This window comes from Barbus barbus (assembly GCF_936440315.1).
Source record: "Barbus barbus genome assembly, chromosome: 15".
NCBI lineage: Eukaryota > Metazoa > Chordata > Actinopteri > Cypriniformes > Cyprinidae > Barbus > Barbus barbus.
In genome coordinates, this window is record NC_136743.1 from 10226358 (window position 1) to 10248496 (window position 22139).

The 22139-nt window shown below is 38.8% G+C and overlaps 2 protein-coding genes across 2 annotated transcripts; both read right to left on the minus strand.

Moving 5' to 3' along the window:
• Nucleotides 1–271: 271 nt before the first annotated feature.
• Nucleotides 272–12340, minus strand: LOC306881699 (matrix metalloproteinase-14-like). Its single transcript, XM_079435918.1, has 10 exons — nucleotides 11687–12340; nucleotides 6262–6410; nucleotides 5771–5893; nucleotides 5110–5417; nucleotides 4469–4630; nucleotides 3843–4009; nucleotides 3620–3758; nucleotides 3357–3507; nucleotides 3159–3274; nucleotides 272–2168 (listed from the first exon to the last, which is right to left on the minus strand). Exons 1-10 carry the CDS (start codon nucleotides 11771–11773, stop codon nucleotides 1693–1695), a joined length of 1878 nt encoding a protein of 625 aa, XP_079292044.1. The 5' UTR covers nucleotides 11774–12340; the 3' UTR covers nucleotides 272–1692.
• LOC306880973 (uncharacterized protein) lies at nucleotides 12118–19879 on the minus strand (the record flags this gene model as incomplete). Its single annotated transcript, XM_079434768.1, has 3 exons — nucleotides 12118–12310; nucleotides 16364–16497; nucleotides 16664–19879. The coding sequence occupies 3 exons, from the start codon at nucleotides 19877–19879 to the stop codon at nucleotides 12118–12120; spliced, it is 3543 nt and encodes a 1180-aa protein (XP_079290894.1).
• Nucleotides 19880–22139: the final 2260 nt, after the last annotated feature.

A 22139-nucleotide genomic window follows, 5' to 3' on the forward strand; every position in this document is an offset into this window, starting at 1 on the left:
AATTTAAAGGGAGTTATCCCTTTAAATGGTTTCTAAATGTTTTATGTTTGGTAGACACAGAAAGTCAAAAAAAGAAACAGCAAAGAAAACTTACAAAATATTTTATTTTTGACAAACAAAAAAAGGTTTGAAACGAGCACAATTTATTTCTAGATAATGATCATCATCATTTAAATATTATTATCATTATTGTTTTTTTATTCAAATTCAGATTTTTATTTTTTTAAAAGCACCAAGTTTTCAATAATTGTAAACACAAGCAATGAAAATATCATTTATATATTTACAAATTTATTTCAGTTCAAAAATACAAACCCACCCATTCACTTTTTCCCAAATTAAAGCCACTTCATAAGACATACATTATTGCCTGTCCAGCAGGACATTTTTAATGACAATTGTTAAAAAAAAAAAAAAAAAACACATTCTTGACATGGAGAACAATAACAATAGTAATAATCATAATGATAATGACATCATCATTATCAATAATAGTAATTATTAAAAATACAGTACAATTTAAAGCCATACTACTGGAGGACACAGACAGCACAGCTTTGCAGGCATTGTTAGTGGGATAAGTATCAATTATCTTTGGAATGGCACATGACTTTGGTTTCTTAACCTGAGTTGGGAGTTGCATGGGGTGGGAGCGGAACCCAGTGTTGCTTTAGTGAAAAGAATTACCTTTCATGAGCCAATGCAAATAATCTTTTATAATATCTTATAACATTGTGCATAGGAGAACACTCAAAAAGTATTATGGTGGTCCCATGATTCAGCGATGGCAATACCATCGTACGGAATGATTACGATATTCATGCACTAAGGTATTTATATAGTACTAGAGATAATACCATGGTACTATGGCACCTTCTGACCGACTTCTCTAGTTCATGCATCCTGGCAGAATTGAAAAAAATTAACAGAAATTACACTTGCAAAAAGCAATTTCTGACTATGTTTTAAATTATTTTAAAGTATGACTAGAAAAATGTAAATCTAGTATAATCCGTTTTTATGAATTTTCACAAAAGTTGAACAATTTCTCATTTGTTTTCCCTGGTTTCTTCATCACTGTGAACCCTATAACATGGCATGACATTCAAAAACCATGGTAGTACGGTTTTGTTATAAAAGTTGCATGAGGCTGCTGGAAATGTGATAAGCATTGGCCGCAACCTGAGATAAAAGTACAAAGTCTTCTGATTGAGACAAACGTTGTTTTCGACAGAGGGTAAGAATTCACAATGAGTCAGACATACAACAATCACAACTTTAAAATGACATTTACAAAAGGCTAAACAAACAGCGATGAGCTGGCGTCATTGGCTACACCAGAAGGGAAAGAAGAGAAAGACATTGAGAGAAGAGGGGAGAGATGAAGTGAAAGTGGCACAGGGGAAAAACAAGTACTGTATACCTTTATACAGCGTGCGGGAAGAACTTGGCACAAGTGTGAAAGCAAAATGACTTCAAAACCACTAATTACAAAATATAAAAATGCAGAGATTTGTCTGAGTGGCATCATTTTTAAAGTAAACATCAAAGGGTCCCTTTTTGACCAAAACCATTTTTTTAGACTTGCTTTTCTCATTTTGGTTTTGCTTTGCTAGTAAGTCCCCTTCTTCCATATTCTCAATTCTCTCCTCTCCTCCCCTTCCCTTTCTTCCATTATCCCTTCTTAATCATTTAAACCTTGTCCAGTAGGGAGCGCTGGCAGTAGAGCAAGCGTCTCGGTGTGCCGTACCTGCGGAAGAAGAGAAGTGCTCCGAGCGTAAGTATCACGCAGACCAGCAACATGAGTGGCACCACGACGGCAGCCGCTCCTCCTCCGCTGCTGGGTGTATCTTCGACCTCGATTATGATCACCTCTGTCTCCTCCTTTTTGCCCTCATCCTCAGTCTTGTCTTCCTCACGTGTGCGGTCTCGTTCACGCTCTCGTTCACGCTCTCGTTCACGCTCTCGTTCACGCTCTCGTTCCCGCTCCCTTTCACGCTCTCTTTCACGGTCACGGTCACTTCCTCCGCCTCCACCACCTGTATTAGAGTCCTCATTGGGACAGCCCATCCAATCCCTAAGTGCAGACTTGGGGTATCCAGGCTCCACTCTTAATAACTGGTTGTTAAACTTCCAGTACTTGTTGGCTTTGTAGAAGTAGGTATAACCTGTGAAATTTAAGAGACGAAAGGTCAGGACTATACAATGGTAGCGATCTTTGGCCCAAAGCCTACATCCTGACTTTGTTTCAATAAAACTACAGTAAATATTTTTTTATTACTTCTTTATTTTTCTTTTAATGTATGTCTTGTATTAGAGAGAGGCAGGAAAATATTGGAATAAGGGGGGAATGGGGGTCAGGAAATGACGCAGGCCAGATTTATGTCCTAACCATGCACAATGCCACAAATTATTAATATATAAATAAAAAATAATTATATATGTGCATGTGTGTCTATTATATTAATATTACCAAGAGGGCATTTTCTTGATTTAAAAAAAAAAAAAAAAAAAAAAAATATATATATATATATATATATATATATATATATATAGTAAAAACAATAATACTGTAAAATATTATTACAATTTATAATACCTTTTTTATATATGTTATTATGTTTCAAAATGTTATTTCTCCATCACAGGCGAAACTGAATTTTCAGCAGCCATGCTGATTTTGGTGCTCATCATTTATTTTTTTCAGTATTCTTTGTTGAATAGAAAGCTCAAAAGAACAGCATTTATTTTAAATAGAAATCAAGATTTTAATACAGCAAGGATGCATTAAACATTTATAATGTCACAAAAAATTTATATCAAAACATTGGAGTGAACTGAAAACTAATTGGCGTGATTTTATCATATTACGCAGTGTTTTTGCTTTCAGAATGAACAGACAAAAGCTTAGTATAACTGGAAATGTGTTCTGTATTATTAGCACATAGTAAGTGGTTGCGAATAGGTGTTTTCTTGTGTTAATGAATAATTCTGTGTGCATGTGTCATATGACTGACAATGTACTAAGATGTACTACAGATGTACTGTTGTAGATGTACTAGTATAATGTACTAAGGTCGTTCAAAGAACAACCATGTCAGAATGAGAAGGCTTATTTTTATGTTAATTTAAAAATCAAAAGGCGGTGAAAGGCTTACTTTGATCTCGACTCATGAAGGCAGCCTTTATGTTGTCTGGAACGCCTTGCCATTTACTCATAGGTTTGGGATAGTCTGGATCCACTGACTGCGTGTCTTCATTGTAGCGATAATATCTGATTGAAGATAAGAAATAGTTTCAGATCTAAGCTCCTTTTGTTGTCATGCCTTGCATTATGGGATATCAAAGCTACTGACTTGTTTCCTCTGAAGAAGTAGGTGTTGCCTGTAGGGGTGTACAGAAGGGCTGCATCCAGTTTGTCATTTGGAAGACCGTTGCCCATTTCTCTCAGAGTCTTCGGGTAACCTGACTCCAAGTTCGATTCAGTGAACACCCAATGCTTGTCCCCTGCAAGCCAGAGATGATATTACTTTTGAAGCAATAGGCAGGCTTGTTAAAGCCAAAGGACAAAATCACACTTTTTTCCATTTGAAATCATACGATCGAAGATGACTAGTACCTTTAAAGAAGACAAATTTCCCATCTTCTCTTTCATAGGCAGCATTAATATTTGTAGGCAGACCTCTCCAGAAATGTCCAATTGGCATGGGGTAATTTTCCATAACTCGATTATTACGAACGCGCCAGAACCACTTATCCTAAAACACAGGGACAGGAATTGTGATGAACACACATACTGCATGATCTCCAAGCCAATGCGTACACACATATTCCATTCGTACCTTAAACACAAACATTTCTCCTCTGAAAATGCCAATGGTGTCAAAATGGCCTTCGCAGATGTCAGGACCAAAGCTAGGTCCTCCGGGCCTGTATGGTGTGGGATATGGAGTGTGGTGGGGGGTTTGCGGGGTGACAGGTGGTCTCGGACGGCCTCCGGTGTTTGGTCCTACACGGTGCAAAAATTTTGTGAATTAGTTGATTCACATTGGTCTATTCACTGATTAAATAAATGATTAACTGATTAAACAAATAGTCTAAAAATTTAGTAACTGCTGCTGTTCATCACTATATTTTTGACTCTGTTACATAAATTCTTGTTTTATTAGTTGTATTAATTGTATAATGTTCAATTTATTGTCCAGTTAGCTGTATTCATCAAGCAGATTCTTTTATCCAAAACGAATAAGCTTTGAAAAGCAAACCAGAATAATTTGCTAATGCTAATTTGGTTTGTTTTTGTGCCAAATAAATAGTCTGACTGCAGAATTAAATAGTATGATAGTGCAAGTGATTTATGAATACATTGTAAATATATTATTCTAGCTTTAGTTAATGATAACACTGTCTTGAACAGAACTACGGTGTGGTTTAGCAATTCATGTTGCAATGATATTGATTGTTTTACCATAAAGCTGCTGAATGCCTTTACGGTCATCTTCAGGAAGCTCAAAGTTCTCTGTGTCCATCCACTGGTAAAAGGGAGCCATGATGGCGGAGGGGTCATTTGAATGTTCCATTCCCAGGGCGTGACCCAATTCATGCACAGCCACCAGGAACACATCATTACCTGAATGAAAGTAAGAGATTACCATGTCAGCACAGGTCAGATTTGGCAAACCTTAAGTAGTATGCTGTATAATTGTGCAGCACACATTAAAAACATCTATTTCGAGACACTAAGAATAGATAGCACAAAATGACAGCTGAGAGCTATTATTCTGTTCTTTCAGATATTGTTTTCGGGCATTCAGTTCTCAGCAGGGAAACATCAAAGAAAAGCTTTTCAGAAGGAGATGTTCCAAACATTACCATGAAAAGGTAAGGTTGATTCAGCCCCATTCAATGAAAGTGTGCACAAACACAACATTTGCCTGGACTTGCCTCACTCGTTCTATTACACAAATATTCAAACCAAACAAGTTTGAGTTTATCTGAACTCACTTATTCATATGTAGACAAGAACCGCCATCCATACTGACAAAAACAAGTGAGATCCTTGGGAGGTCTAGAGTATTTTCGCTAACTTCTGGTGTTTGTACTCCTTACCCAAAAGGTCACGGTTGCCAATGGTCCAAGGCTCTGCTGCGTCAAAGTGTGTGTCTCCTCCTATGCCATTGCCTGGGAAGTAAGCATGAGCCAAAAATCCTCCTTCGCCGTCGAATGGACTGGCGTCACCGTGAAAACCATCGGCGAAGAAGAGCAAGATGTCTGCAAAGCTTTCAACCTGGTCTCTGATGTCATTGTAAGGGATCTCTCGGAATCGCAAAGGGGTAACTCCTTCCCAGACTTTGAAGGCTTTTCTGATCGCCTCAAACGTTTCGTATTCCCCAACCTTTGGTGTGTAGTTCTGTATGCTGTGAAGAGATAAGAAAGGGTGAATTGGAGAGGCAATCAGAGGAAAGTAGGGCATAGGAAAAAGAGGAATATATGAAGGAAAGGGGGAGAGAAAATGATTTACATTACAGACAAGTCACACAGGAATTTTGGCCATAGCTGCAGTGGAGCAGAATCATATAGTAGGCCAAAGATGACTTTTCCATAAGTGTGGTGCATATTTACTAAAGCATAGCCACAGCCATATCTAAACGTTTATGACAGCAAACCTCAATTAATAGGTAATGGTTTGGATGGGAGTTTTGTGCCTAAAATGACCTAAATACATGCTCTTTTATTGATCCAACAGAATGGAGTTAAAGTTGTCTCTTACCAGAATGTGATCTCATTTTTATCCCATTTGAGTCCCTGGATTGCGTAGCGCTTCTTTCTCAGGTTGCTTTTCAGTTCGGCTCCAAACTTGTCTGGGACGCCGCAGCGGGGCTTCTTCATTGCCCTGGCAATCACAGTCCAATACGTTAGACCATCCACCGCACAACAGATTTAATTTCAGTGATTTTGGACAGGATGGCCATTAATTTCTGTCCACATATATTCTACATCTTCCGTGCCTCATTGCAAACCAGTGGAGGATTGCTGACACAATGCTCTAGTTTTTCCACTCTCTGCTTCCATGACTAACAACTACATAACTGATGGGCCATTTTTTGAACACCTAGCCACAGGTGTTCAAAAAATGCAAGACTGATTCCATGGAGAGAATTTCTAGACTCTTTTTTTTTTTGTTATTAACTAGACATGGAAGCACTAATTACACTTCACAGTAATACACTGCTGTATGAATCATGTGGGCAGTTGACTTACTCTAGAGTTGCAGGATCCATGTTGCCACTGACTTTCAGGCCGTAGAATCTCTGCATGGCAGCAATGGCAGAGGAGACGGAGTGAGGAGAGCGGGCTGTATGTGTACGGAGATCACCGGGTGGCAAGTAACCATATTGCTGTAGCCATGCCTAGAACATGAGACAGAGAGACAAAGGTACTTGTTATTGGACAGAAACCTTTTGTTAATTTTCAATTATATTAAAATGTTTTCTGTTTTTAAGTTGAGATGCATGGGGATATACTGTTATGCAGATGTTAGTTATATGACTATGGCATTAAACTCTATTATTACAAAAATTTATCTTATCTGATTTTTGTTTTAGAGATATCTGCAAAAAAATTTTTTTTTAAAAAAAATTTAACAAAAAAAAACATCTTGTTTTTACTTAATACATTACCATTTAAAAGCTTAGAGTTGTTAGATTTGTTTAAAGAAATCTTTTTAACAGTGCTGCATTTAAATGATAAACAGTGACAGTAAATACTTTTTCTGACAGAATTAGAGGGCATCACAGCCTTTTTCAACAAGAAACCTTTCTTGAGTAGCAAAACAGCATATTTCTGAAGGATCATATGATACTAAAGTAATGGCTTCACCATTGCTAGAAAAATTTACGTTTTGAAATATTTGAAAGATAGAAAACACTTAAGTATTGTATTGTAACATGATATTATTGTCTTTACTGTTTGTTTGTTTTTTGGTGCCTTGATGAGCAAAAACATAAAAAACAAAAATATTACTGACCTCAGACTTTTGAATGAAATGTTTGAATGAAAAATGACTTGAATGAAAGTTTTCTTAGCCCAGTTTTTAACCAATTTTGTTTTGATGGATTCATCAATGAAACGAAAAAAAATTGCCAACAAGGTAAGAAAGTGTAAAGTAAATTGAAGATATAATTCTTATTTTATGCAATTTTGCTTCTCAAATACACTTTATATTGTTTTAACAATGCTTCGATGCTAATTATTACTGGAAAACAAGGCAAATAACTGATTAAGAAAATGATCATTTTTTGGGGGAATTGGAATTGACTAGAATACAGTTGACAACAACTTCATTTAGTGTGGGTAGGAGTGTATTGTAACTCACAAACCCAAGGGATTGGGCAGTTCTTTTCCACAGTTCATGACACAAATCATTTATACACATTGCAATGGCTTGTATTCAAAATTCACTTAAACAAATACTTCTAAACAAACGTATATATCAAGTATGTGTCTAGAGTGATTTATGACCGTGCTTTCTTTTAAGGCAAAAGAAAGAAGCTGCATTTTCTCTATCTTGAAACTGAGTCAGTGACGGCACAAACGCATTTCTGTTTGTGCGAATATAGGATGAGATATGATATAATGAAAGGTGAAATGTTATCTGTCTGTGACTCCCTCGGGGAGACGGATACTGTCTCCAGTTAAACCAAACTGTCAGTTAGTAATATCCCAGGGAATTTCTGGTTAATACCATTGAAACCTCAGAGACAGAGCCCCTATCCTATAATCCCTCTTTCCCTACCTCTTCCAACACACTCTCTCTCTCTCTCTCTCTCTCTCTCTCACACACTACTGCAGGAATGAAGGGCAAGACACACCCTGTGGGGCCTCAGCACACACTCGTTCAGCTGTAGCTCATACAGAGAAAAACATTTGGATCAATTGATTTGGTTGTTGTAGCTTAGCTTGTCTTTGTGAGTAAAGTGTCAACAGAAAGAGGTTCCTCAGCATGATCAGCATATTTTATGTTTATAATGGTTTTTGTCTTGGCAGCAGATGTGATTACGTCCACAGTCAGATGCTTCAAAACATGATGCAATCCTGGAAATTTTGTTTTTTTAAGACCTTCCTATTTTCTTGTACTTTTATTCCTCTACTTTTCTCTTTTTTTATTCCTCTCTCTTTTATTTTTGTCTCGGTACTTTTTTCTCGTCTGTGATATTTCTAAACTCCCACAAAAGTTCTTCTCCATTCCTTTATATCATCAGACATTGTGAGTCTGTGACTCACTCTCAGTCCTTTACAGCACAAACAAAGGTTCAGTGTGTTATATCCATATGAGGAAAAAAGGCTGTTAATGGGATATGGATTGGTGGGGGATGGCTGAGATTGTGAAAGCTGAACGTGTCCCCTACGCGATCCAGTGACTAAAATTGGTTACAATTGAAATCACATTCTGGTAAGAGACACCAGCTGGATTAATAACATGTAGTGAATTGAAAAAGGACAAACATCACGAGTGATGTCTTTGCAGTTGCGCAACATTTCTTGCATCTCTCAAAAACAAGTTCAAAATTAGAACTCAAACACATCTCAGCAGAATCTACCTCTTTTTGCTAGTACTTCCTGTCTTTTCCACAAAAAAGGCATCATTACATTTTCCCAGAAAGGTTAACTCATTATTCCCCAAAGTTATAAATACAATTTGGACATGTAAGATTTACTGGAATTACTGTCATCCATCGCTTCTGTTGTATGCTAAAATTGTGGTGCAAGGTCATCAATGATCAGTCTATGATTATGTCATTATACTAAAATACAAGACCAAATACTGGGAAACCTCTTTGTCCAAAATTGCAATTTTTTTATCATTTGAAATGAATAATCAGGTGATCTCATAGCCACCCAGACCTATTTAAATAACCAATTTCTAACACCTTTCACACATTGAGGTGCTTGCGGGTAGGCGTCCAATTCAAAGGAAAACTGCAAAAGTCATGACTTATTAAATTATCTATGAACCTTCTTTAGGCATTTTAGCTTAGATATATCTGAAAATTAAATTTTGCAAGATATGACAGTGTACAAGACTTTTTTTATGTACATAAAGGAGCAATAGGCACCATATTGTGTTTGAACGCGTATGCACATTAAAACCAGAGAGACTTGAGAGAAAGACATGCAATTTTAAGGGAAAATGAGTCACAACTTCCATTCTCTCTGGGCCAATGGAATAACACAGAATCGGGGTGAGCATGTGGTGAATCCAAATCCAATGAAGCCAAATCATAAAAATGCAGTTCAACTGCTAATGAACCTCAACAGCTGGCTAAATGTATCAACACCGTAACATCAACACAAGATCCATTGGAGTTTACAACAAGTTTACCACTGAAGTTTACCTATCACGAAAAAAAAAGTTTACTCTGCAAATTCATGCACTATGAAGTCCCTAAATTCCTTGTATTTCATTTAAATTTGGAATAAATTCTATGCTATTGATTAGTGGTTCTATAAGGAAGAATGTATTCCAATTTTATTTCAATTATTTGAAATTGGATGCTTGGTGGAAAAAGTCTGAAGTTACTATTTATAATCATCTTTCCATGTGTTTTATAAATCAGTGGATCAGATTTTTACACCTGAGGCACTTGGCTGTTTGATGAAAAATATTTTTTTTTCAAATGGAAAGTGCAAAATAGGATAATTACTATTAAACAGGAAAGGATGTTGGGAATTATCTTTCCAGTACTTTTTCAGACCTACTGCAAAGGTCTGTGGGTTGTTTGGCTTAAGTGACACAGGAACTGGACAATTTGTAGTTCAATTGAGCCTTTCATTTTTCTGTTATTCTCTTGCTTCTGAAATTGCATCACTTTTCAGCCTACAATAAGTTCTATTCTTTATGCAGACTTGTATCATTCACACCCCACCACATTTCCTGCCTAAAAAGATCAACCCCATTTTTTTCCCAACTCTTTGTGTCTCTTTTCTGTAACATGCCACCCCCTTCCACATCCTACTTCCTTCCTTACGCTTTGACACTACATCACTAACTGCTGGCATCATCTCACATCTGTTCTAAAGCCATGTGGTCAAGGCCGAATGGAAAAATCCCCTGGCCATTTCCTTTGGTTCTGTCCTATAAAGCAAGGCCAATTGCACATACCCAATAAAGTACTATGATGCAAAACTCCCTAGAAGTTCTTCAGGTGATTTATTCATGACCATTGCTGTCAATGACAAGAAGCATACTAAAAATAGCATGTCATGGTTTGTGGGGAAGTATATGACTTTCACAACAACGGGACGTGGATATTGACACTAATATTGTCTAAAACCACAGGTGTCTATAACTTAAGGATATCCTTAAGGAATTAGGAGAACTTCCTGCAGGATTGTGATGACTTCCTGTTAGCCAAAGTGGAGAAAGAGAAGAAGAAAAGAGCCCATATGGAGTTTTCCGCCCTGTCTAAACCCCTCCTCTCTTTTTTGACTGTAACTAAGGACAGATGTCATCCATTAAATCCCGCAGCTTATAGGAGCAGAAAAACCTTTCCCCCCAAACTCATCCTCAGCATATCCATCCACAATCTGACCACAACATTACAGGCATGACTTTTCCTGTTTTCTTGTGGTAATTGGTCGTTCTTTTTTGCATCCTCAGCATCTTTCATTCTCTGCGGTCTCTTACTTGACCTTAATTCAGAATTCTATTTTCTAAGTGTTTACTTTGATCACTGAGCAGAGATTCTTAAAGCTAAACATATGTGACTGAACAGTGCTAATGACTGGCAGCTGATAAAAGATTTCCCATATGAACATTTGATTTTAAAACCTCACAATGGTAATAACATCCATAATATAATCCTTTCTGGATTTCACTCATCTTTTCAAAGTTAAATTGGAAATTGTGATAAAATTAGAGATTAAATCTACAATTAAATCTTTTCATTCTAAATGTACAATTGGAAAAATCTCTTGAAAACATGTCACATTATATATTTTTTAATTAAGATGAAAATGAAGCCTATTTTAGGACCATAAAGTTGTTTTGCATCATGACATTATTTTCATGACATTTATGCACATTTCCTCCCGAAATGTTTCAATGTTTTACTGTTATATATTTTATTGGTAATTCCTATTATTTTGAAAATGACTGTAATGTTTTATGATTATTGTTCAAGTCAGCAAAAATTAAAGATGAGGGGTGAAATAAGACTCAGACATGTACAAATATATAATGATAGATTTATTTTTTGTGCTTCAAAAGTGAAAATTGTTCATGAAAATGTGTTTAATGTCAATGCAAATAGGCTTTATTTTCTTTATACCAATAATAATTTATTTCCAGATTTTGTGGTGAAATATGGCCCCACCTGTTCTTGACAGGTATTGTGAGATTCACACTAAGACTTTAAATTAAGGACCCCTAATTTTCAGTCTTCCTAAATCTGTACAGCAGGAGTCTCATATCATACAATCGTTTGATTGACAAGAATTGACCCACTTCTGTGAAGGTCACACGTGTTTTGGCATGCATGTACTAAAGTAGTTTGTAAAGTATTATATTTGACGTAGTAGATTTTTTTGTTATACTTACATTATTATTATTATTATGCAGAGGTGATATTCAGACCTTTACACAAAGTAAAACATATACATCTCGAGAAAAATGCAGGATACTCACCTCAGGTTTCGTATCTTGTTTCGAGGACGATCTGTGCGCGCACACAAATATCAGGAGCAATAGCTCCGTTAACCGGCTCCAAATCATTCTTCTGTCGATGAGTCCTTTTGGAAAACACGTTTATTAATTTAATTAATTTTGGCTGCTCTTGCAACTGTCAAAACATAACCACGCTTAAAAAAACTAGCGCCTGCCACTTTTGTGGTACAAAATAGACGAGAACTTTGACTTCTCCAGGAGAAAGGGAGAATGCTTAAGTTTATCAAAATGTAAACAATTACTGCTATAGATTACTAGTGCATCGGAGTGACTGATACTCTATAGTCCTAAAATCATACTGCTAAGCTGAGCGTGGAAATGTCGCATCGAGAGAAACCGGTATGAAGATGAACACTTTTCCTTGCGAAATTTCTCTTTGTCTTAGTTTTCTGTCATTGCACTAGTTGGTTCAAATCTTCGGTTTCATATGCAGCCCCTTTCTCCGGGCTGTAGACGTGGTCGCTCGATAGGTGTTGCCGAAAAACTGACCCCGAAAAGCCAAAGCCCTCCCTCCGCAACATTAGCCCATCCCGCTCGAACTTAATGGCCTTGCTGACGACCTTCTTCTGCTTTGCTTGGCTCGACCTTGTGGACAGAGAAAATACTTCATCTGCCATAGTTTTTTTCCTCTTTAACAAGGCTATTGTTTAGCTTTTGCCATTTTAATTCATGGTTTTGCTTAACGTTTGTTTGGTGTTTACCATCTGTCTGTCTGGTCAAAACATTGCTAAAGCAAACAAGCATGACAAAACTGATTGAATGGAAAAATATGCGCGTGATGCCAGGGCATTCATTTAATTTACTTTGCCTTTTTTATGTTATCGTTTATGTTATTGTGACAGCTGTAGAATTAAAAATGGGTGTGTATATGCAAGTCATTGGAAAGTCCCCTACCATTATATAAAAGTGTAGGCTATTTCTTTTAACTCTGATTTATTGAATTTAATAATAAAAATTTTAGATTGGGACCATTTTAAATATTTTTACATTTTTAAAACGTTTACAGTGGGGTACTTTATCCAGGCTCCTTGACTTGTGACAAATTCCCATAGTTCATTATTTTTTTATTTAACAGCATTTCAGTGGCAAACTGATGTATAGTATACTTTTTTGTAGAGATGGGGAGTCGACTCCAAAAGAGTCGATTCCTCGACTCTCACTAGCCCTAGTGTCGGAATCGACTCCAGGTCAGGAATCGACTCCCAGTGTCGAGTGTTTTTTTCAAGTTCAAGACAGCAACAGTTCATTATAACGAAATGAATGGAAATTAAAACAAAAAGATAAAGAAATGAGAGGAAAACAAAGAACAATAATGTATAGATAGTTTTTTTTCTGTTGGGTCTGTTTTGCGGCTCAATCAATCATGATGTGGTTCAATACAGTCAATTGGTTGTGATTGGCACAAAACACTGCAGTAGGTTTTACGAACCAATCATGTACCAGTCCTCAGGATGAGAGTGGGACATGCCCATAATTGGCAAGTGGTGGTTGATTGAGTGATACTGTTGAGTGATGACTGTTTTTGAATCCAGTAACGTTAACTTATAATGGCAACCCCGACCTCAACCGTGTGGAAATATTTCAACCAGACCGAAGACAAAACTAAAGTTCGTTGTGATATTTGTAAACGTTGTTTAAAATTCAACAGTTCAACGTCGTGCATGTGGAAACACTTGAAAGCGTTTCATTGAACAGAACTCGTAGGACATACGAACGAGAAGTGAGGAAACGAGGAAGCATATTGAGACGCACCTTCTGAATCCTGACCCTATTTTAATTCAAAGTAAATGGAGTCGAGGAGTCGATTCCACCGACTCCAAAATTAGGAGTCGGGAGTCGGAGTCGACTCCAAAAAAACCGGAACCGAACACCCCTACTTTTTTGTTTGTTAAAAAAACACCAGTTTTTGTCTTCAGTCTATAAGAGCTACACTGCCACACTCTGGTGAGAGTCTGTCATTGCATGTTTCGTACATAAGAGAAAAATATATTACTATCAAGTGACTAACAAGGAGCTTTCCTTTTACTTTTAGAAGAGCTTCCATCCTTGTTGCTGGGCTGTCCTAAACGATTTGTGGAAAGATGGAGGTGATCTACTTCTATCACAAGGTTCAATGATGTTAAAGTCGTGACATATTGTCAAGTATGGTGACCCATACTCGAAATTGGTGCTCTGCGTTTAACCCATCCAAGTGCACACACACAGCAGTGAGTAGTGAACAAATGCACACACACACACACACACACACACACACCGTGAACACACACCCGGAGCAGTGGGCAGCCATGCTGCGGCGCCCGGGGAGCAATTGGGGGTTCGGTGCCTTGCTCAAGGGCACCTCAGTCGTGGTATTGAGGGTGGAGAGAGCGCTGGACATTCACTCCCCCCACCTACAATCTCTGCTGGCCGGGGACTCGAACCCGCAACCTTTCGATTACGAGTCTGACTCTCTAACCATTAGGCCACGACAGGTATGTTTGAATGCAACATGAGGTCTATTTGAACATTCGGGTGTTCATAAAACTTGCAAGCTGTATGGATGTGCTATTATCAGTCTATGGTAAATCCATTCAGAATGTAACAGTGAAAGATGATTTATTAGGCCATATAAGTTTTTCCTTTGCGCAAATCCAAGGTTTTGCAGGGATAGTATTGCAGATTTTGTGACATGGCGCGTTGGCCTTGGATACAAGCAGTTACCAAATGCCACCCTTGCCATAAAGTCCAGCTTTGTGAAGTTTACGAATAGTCTACCCTGTTAGTGAGCTTGCACACGTGACCCTCTTAGGTGCAGCATTTGCTTGTAATTGTAATTCTGTAAACTGTTTTTATACAGGATTAGTACTCATTTTAAAAACCCATACATACAGAATTTGAACATCACACCAATATACACATATGCCAAGACACACATACTACACAGACTATACTCTGCTTTTTTTCTGTCTTCCTTATGTGCCTCTGCATGGTTGTCATGGTGCAAGAGATTAGAGGCCAGTCCTCAGACAGATTGTCAACGCTTCCTCCAGTTTCTCCCTCACTGCGCTTGATGTGGCGCACACAGAAGCAGTGCAGAGGAGTTTGATTGTGTTAGGGAGTGAACAGATTAGGGATGCCTATATGTGAAGAAAACTGTGTTTCCATCGGACCACCAAGGAAGAATAACATCACTGTAGATGAGATTTATACTCACAACAACAACAAAGAGTGCGTGATTAAAAGAAATGCATATTCTGGTTCTTGTCATGAATACACTGTTTTTTATTTTCTTTTAGCTGTACCATGAAATTACAACTCACAGTCAGACTCATACACCCAATTCATTTCTATGGAAGGTACATGTAAAAGTATCCAGACAAAGAACAAACATCACCAAACAAACAAACATTTCCACCAAGAAATATAGAAAGGGTTACCTTTTAAGCTACATAGTGGTTCATCTCAGAATCGGTCAATTTATTTCTATCTTTTTCAATAGCTACACTGACAATATTAAAGTAACAAGAGCTTACACTGACATACAGGCTTGTTAAACAATCTTACCCGACTCTTTAGTCTAGTTGGTGTTAAGAGCAGTATATTGTCTAATACTGTACAGCGGGACAGGACAAACATGGACACAATGGACATAGTTGAGAGGTCATATTTACAGTTTGGTGTTTTGGTGCTTTCCAACTGATTAAGTAAAATCCTGAAGATTTAGTACAAGTCAAGAATATTTCATGTGAATTTACATAATGTAAATTTTATGAAGTGTTTAAAATATCAGCTTGTTAAAAACACTTGTTCACAGTTGGTTTGCCCTAAGAAAACAATTTAACATTTACTTCCTCTTGGCTCCAGCTGTACTGTGTATTAAGTTTTTTGATTAGGGCATGTTTTTACACATTTGAGCTTGAAAACTGATATGAGCTTGAAGTTTTGACCAAAGGTTGATTACCATGATTTGTGCATGGCTGCCCTGGAACAAGGTATCGACAAGGTGCTTTTTAAGTAAGTAATTAGTATATTTCTTAATTTGAAATACACTCCCTCCAAATTTTGCCATCCTTTATGGATTTTGATCAAAAACACCGCATATTTTTAAAATGTTCTTTAAGAATAAAGAAATGGTACACCAATACAATAACTCTTAGTGAGGAAATTATCAATTATGTCATCATTGGCTTAGTAAATTTTGGTCTGTTCCTCACCCAAAGCTACTGTTCAAATCCTTAGCTACCTTAAGATCTTCACTTTGGAAAAGTAAATGAATCCATCTTAACTTACGCAGACAAAATAATTTACATTTATCTAAAAGAACATCACATAATATTCAAGGAAGTACTATAAGATGTTTAGACATCATTACATATATTAAAATACACAATGCAGGTATTTTAATATAAAGGATCTGAGTTAAAGATCAGGGACATTTTTTTAAAAACCAAGAAATAACCCTCAAGGTGTGTACATGTGTGGGGTTGTGTTTTTTTTTTCTCAGTCTAGTCATAGTCCATAATATCCATCAGGTTTCTTCCCTTTTGTCCGCTATTAAATTCATCTTAATATGTTGTTTCTGATTCCTGTAACAGGGTCTAGGGGAGAGCATTCTGATGCTTGCTGATGTTTCTGGAGGGCTTGGTTAAAAAAACTCACTGATGTCCTGGAGGCAGGAAGGTTGCAAGGTGGTGAGTTTGTGAACGCTCATGATGCAAAACTCTCTCTGGGCCCTTGGTCTTTGCAACAGCTCGGGGTGCCTTGACAAATCCACCATGGTGCTTCATGTGTCCCTAGAAGTTATAGTAAGAGATGTTCTTTAATTGTCATGTAACTTTCAAATTGCACCGAGACAAGAATAAAAATGTATTGCGTAACTAACATTGTACCATGTTAAACTGGATGTTCACACTGTATGATAATAATTCTTTAGCTTAATGAATTCAGAATGCCACTCACCTTAAGTCCACTGCGACTTGCATACTCTTTTCCACATTCAGAACAGTGGTAGATTTTTTTCTCTGGCATTGGAGGTGGAAGACTGGGAGTCAGTGATATGCATACAGTTGATTCTGTTCTGTCCATTTCAGTTGCTGTTGTATCTGCTTTATCCTTTGCAGTTGAACTACTGTGAGCTTCCTTTATGGTCTTCTGAACAAGCGTGTCACAGTCCTCAGTCTCATCCTCATTTGTTTTGTTTACAGAGTCTGATACCATATCTGCATTAATACTCAAATCTGGAGTTGTCCTTTGTCCATTATTTGGTGTTTTATGTATTTTATCTTCCATCTTTTCTTCCTTAGGGAACTCTTGGGGGATTAATTTGGATGTTTGGAGAAGGCTTTGGTCAGTCTCCTCTAGGCGTACTGTATGACAAGACGCACTCTCAGATCTCAGCGCAAGGAGCGAAGGTGGTGTTGATTCCGGATGTGGTGGAGGAACTCTGGACGCATTATGAGCTTGTATACTAAGAAGATCCTCCAGATTTGGAATAGGTGAGACAGATCTATTTTCACTGCGTTCACAGTCATTTCTTTGCGGGCTTTCTTTCTTCAGAGCAGGGGAGCTTGAAATCTTTTTATCTTCCAAGAAGGCAGTGTTGCTTGAAAGTTCAAAAGATAGTTCATCAGTGGCATCAGGACCAGTTGTTGCTGACACTGATTGAGTGGCAGGGGGGACAAGGGAGGGTGCAGAGTCCACTGGAGAAGGTACACTCAGAGAGAGCTCAGGTGGATCAACTCTGAATGTTGGAGGTGAATGGGGGGTTGGATTCAGGGATGGCTCAGGGCTTAGGTCTAAAGGTGGTATAGGACCCGAGCTAAGTGAAGCAGGAAGGCTGGAGGTTATAGCACATGCTGTAAGAGCAGTACTGACAGCCAGGGATTCAGTATGTCTAGAATCCGTAATGGTTTGTAGATCATTTAGTAACTGAACATCTGTAGCACTAAGGCTCATCTCTGAAGCAGAGAGCTCGATAGACTCGGAATGGGACAAAGTATCACATTCTGTTGAGGTATCTGGCATGTGCTCTGGTGGTAGCTGTCCTCCTAAGTGCATGCGGATATGATGTTGTAGCACAAGGGCATTGGTAAACTTCCGTTGACACAAGGGGCAAGAATTCTGTGCACGACTGTTTGGTGGGCGGGCACGGTGGGTGGCAAGGTGTGCTCGAAGGCTTCCTTTAGTTGAGAAGGATCGACCACATAGCTTGCAGGGGAAGGGTCGCTCACCTAAATGAGTAGCCTGGTGCAATCGTAATGCTCTTGGGCAGCTTAGCACCCGCAGACACACACTACACTGATTAGGGGCAAGTGTCCCAGTAGAGTGCATAAGTCCCAGGTAGGGTGACTCCTTGAAGAAGGATGATGGTATTTGCATTGTAGATGATGGAAGTGAGGTGGCCACATTTGTGCTTGTGCTCATTAAACCACTGCTGCTATAGCTTAATGCTCCTTCTACACTATGGCTGCTGGTAGAAGTCTCCCCAATGGATGAAACCCAATGTGACTGACCTTGTGGTTCTTTTTCTAACTTCTCCACCAGTCTCTGCAGCTTCGATGTGTCTGAGGTTGGGGTTGAGATGGATGGGGTAGTGGATGATGCTGTGAACGGGAATGTGATGTGTTGTTGTGGGGATGGCAGGAAGGATCCAGCTGGAGTTGTTGGCCTGAGAAACGCGTGGCCTGCATGATGCTGAGCGGAAGATGTTGGGAAGAACATTTTGGGTAAATTGGCAAGCTGTGAGTAAGCAGAATGGGGAAGCAGAGTAGGTATTGGTGGGGTGTTCTCATCAAAGCGTTTCACTCCTTTAAACACCCCAGCAATGGAGGAGGTGGATGAGGCAGGGGCTGAGAGAAGGGTAGAGGCCAGAGAGGAAGGTGATGAGGATGTGATTGAGGAGGTAGTGGATGTAGAGGCTGCAGCTGCAGCAGCAGCGGCGCGATTGAGCTGAAGGAGAGAGTGTGCAGTGGTCAGCAGGGCCAAATCAATACTAGGAGGAAGAGATGAGGTTGTGGCACGTGTTGAGGCAGTAGTTCCCTCAAGACTGTCACCACGCAGATCATCCTCTTGCTGTTTTTGATGCCTCTGTGTAGCATTTGTATTGGAGGAGGCGATTTGTGCATTTGGTTGCATTTGTGCTGACCCTCCCATCGATCCTCCAGTTACAGATGCAAAAAGTGAACAGGGAAACAATGAAAAAGAGAGTTCAGGGTTTTGCTCACGATGCCGCAAGAAGTGGACCTTGAGGTTCCCTCGTGTGGTGAACCGACTGAAACATACAGGACACTGGTAAGGACGCTCCCCCGTGTGTGAACGCAAGTGTATTTGCAGGGATGAATCACTGCTGAAGAGTTTCCGACAAAATCGGCATGCATGCTGCGTACGCCCTGACAATGAGACAGTCGTACCTCCTTGAGCAGAGAGTTTTGGATCCTGTGAGGGGGCTGAAGGGACAGCAGCTGCTGGTATAGATTGGTTTGGGAAGGTCACACCACTGTGTCCACTAGCTCCTGTGGTGGATGATTTTTGAGATGGAAGGCCAAGAGAAAGTGTAAGTGGATAGTTTGAGGCAGCAGCTGTAGACATTGATGAGGATGTGGAAGCACTTGTGTGACTGGTGAAGCTTGCTGGAGTAACTACACCACTGTCATACTGTGCCTTATGGGGGCGTAAGACATTCAAGAGAGGGTGGATATGTCTGGAGGACTTAGAGGTGGTCTGAGGGGGTAGCAGGGATGAGAAACAGGCCAAAAGAGGAGCCACAGAGGTAGGTGGAGGTGATGACTTTGGTCGGGAAGGTCTGGGGTTATTAACAGAACCTTTTAAACAGAGCTGTGGCAGAGATGGTAGTGTAAATGGTTTTGAATCCACTTCACAAGATCCTCCTCCCAATCTCAGTACTTGCCTACAGATTTCTTCAGTCATCTGCATCTGATGAATTTGCCTCTGCTGCAACACACGTAGCTCTTCCAAGATGAAAGCAATACTGACGGGTGCACATGCTGGGGCTGAGGGGACTGTGCTTGGGCTGGAAGAGGGTGTAACTGGACTTGGAGGACCCTGAGGCACAGAGCTAGGGCTTCTAGGGTGTGGAGGCACACAGAGAGAAGCAGCAGCAGAGGAGGATGAACAGGAGGTTGTGGTTGCTGACACACCTAACTTTGGAGAGGCCATGGGTAAGTGAGTGTGGTTGTGGGTAGAGAGCACAGTTGGTGCAATGGGACACTGATTAGTAGAATGGGATGGGATGTCAGAAATTTGGAAAAGGTGAGACTCTTTGAGGTTTGAAGGAAATAGTATGGGTTGGCTAGGGATGTGAAAAACAGGATGACTGGCTCTAGTCAGAGAAGGTGTTGTGAGCCTCTCAACTGGTGCACTTGGGTTTAAGGAAGTTTGGAGGCGTTGAGCTGTTGAGTGTGAGGAAGAGCAGGACGAGTTCTTTGCAAGAGTAGAGGTGAGGGACTTCACTGCCAACTGCTCCTCTAAGAAATCAGAGAGAAACTATTTATGCAACAATTTATGCCATGCAAATAATTGATTATTATGGTACTTCTGATACTGCTAGTCAAATGTTTATAAAGCAAGTTCAATAAGGTGCAAGGGAAAAAAGCGGTACTTATTCAGGAATTTCTTTGATATTAAACAGATTGTTATATATTTATGCATAGGTACACATACATTATTTTAATGCCGATTAGACCAATAAAGATAGCCACAACAATATTTATAAATGCATATAGTTGTCAATAGAATGTACTGTTTAAACAGTCATTCTAAATGTATTATTTTAAAATAATTAATACAATTAATGTATAACATTGAGTAATTTAAATTAGTGATTAGGAATTGAGTAAAGAGAAATAACTGTAGATTGTATAGATTATATTACACAATTAATTTTGGAATGTAATTAATTGTATTGTTTGTTGTTTGCCACATTGTTGTCATTAGACTTGTGAAGCTGATAAACCCATTAGCCTTACAAACCTCCAAACCAAATTTCTAACCTTTAGTACTTTAATTTTCTTTAGGTTGTTGTCATCTTTATTGCTTTTCAATTGTTTCTACTCACTGCTTGCACAAGCATCACCAAGGAAACATAACATAGGAAGAGTTTACCTCTGGCTGACCTTATTAGAAACACTGTATTTGTATTAAAGGCCAACCAAAGTGTAGTATTGATCTTCTAACAAAGGCTCCCATAAATTCCACCTACTGTGCCACCTAAACTCTCATTATCACCCTTCAACAACATCCTTTTAATATTAATACATATATCTATTATTAAATCTCATAAAATATAAAAAATATAGTGTACTGTTAATTTTCACCTCTTTTTTAGCTAGTCTTGTACATTGCTGTCTCTTCCTAGATTACTCTCTCTCTATCCCCTCACTCCCTCTGATCTGAAATCCCATCCCTCAACCAGCTCACAGTGCTTTAGCACCGCTAACAGCCAACTTTGTTTCCACAGCAACAATGAACATGGACAATGAACCTCACCACAATTTTCCCAAACTCCTTCACCAACCCACCTACCCCACAAGTCTAAGTGAATATATGCCATTACATCTCATATATTTAAACAAATCTTCTGTCCTAACTCAGCGAAGCCTGAAAGGTCAGTGAGCCTTAGTGCCATTGTCAACCACTGAAAAAAGCTAGATTGCTTAAAATAAGTGACCTTCAGCATCAGAGCTATATCCAAAAGACATACAAATTACTTAGTGATACATATACACGCATATGCTAGGGAGAGATGCATAACGTTTCCTGTACTTCAAGAACTCCAGAATTTAAGTCACAGAATCAACATACTGTTATCCATGTACTTCCTGGCAGTTAATGCCTGAGTGCACAACCACAAAGCCTTACGGAGACAATGAAGTCTCATGCCATTCCCGTGAAGGCACTCAAGTGTCTCCTTTTTTTCAGTGTTGTCCACCTTTTTCCACAACCTATTTCTAATCCCCTTTTCAAAATCCAGTTCAAAATATTCCACATCCCTGTTCCTTTTATGTTCGCTTCGCTATTTGTTATTCTTTTTTTCGTGGGTGGTCTAAATACCAAGCTTGGGTCGGAAGATGAAAAGTACTAATTGGACATTCGATGGAAGCTTTTGGGATGTAACTATGTCCAAATATTACAGAAATTCCTTTTATATTTACTTTTGTTTTATTTTACGTTTCTTAAAATGAGATATTGTAAGCATATGAATCTGTTAATGTCACAGCAAATATCTTGAATGACATTTGCAAGACGGCTCACTGACAGAAACAATGGAGCTCTCTTACTAAACAGTAAAACATTTCTCACCATGTTGACGTAGCCACGAAGTGTTGAGGATGGGGCTGAAAAAGTGATGAGGTCTTTTCTGTTTCCGGCGTGACATGATGCAGGGGAAAGTCAATGGCTAATTGGCCCATGGGTTGAA

What these genes read in the sequence shown, in the direction of transcription:
- LOC306881699 (XM_079435918.1), bottom strand. Translation starts at nt 11,773, where the DNA reads ATGATTTGGAGCCGGTTAACGGAGCTATTGCTCCTGATATTTGTGTGC. An exon ending in AGGCATTCAGCAGCTTTATG is followed by an intron (nt 4,010 to 4,468) that starts GTAAAACAATCA and finishes TGCACCGTGTAG; the next exon opens with GACCAAACACCGGAGGCCGT. An exon ending in GAGAAATGTTTGTGTTTAAG is followed by an intron (nt 3,759 to 3,842) that starts GTACGAATGGAA and finishes CCTGTGTTTTAG; the next exon opens with GATAAGTGGTTCTGGCGCGT.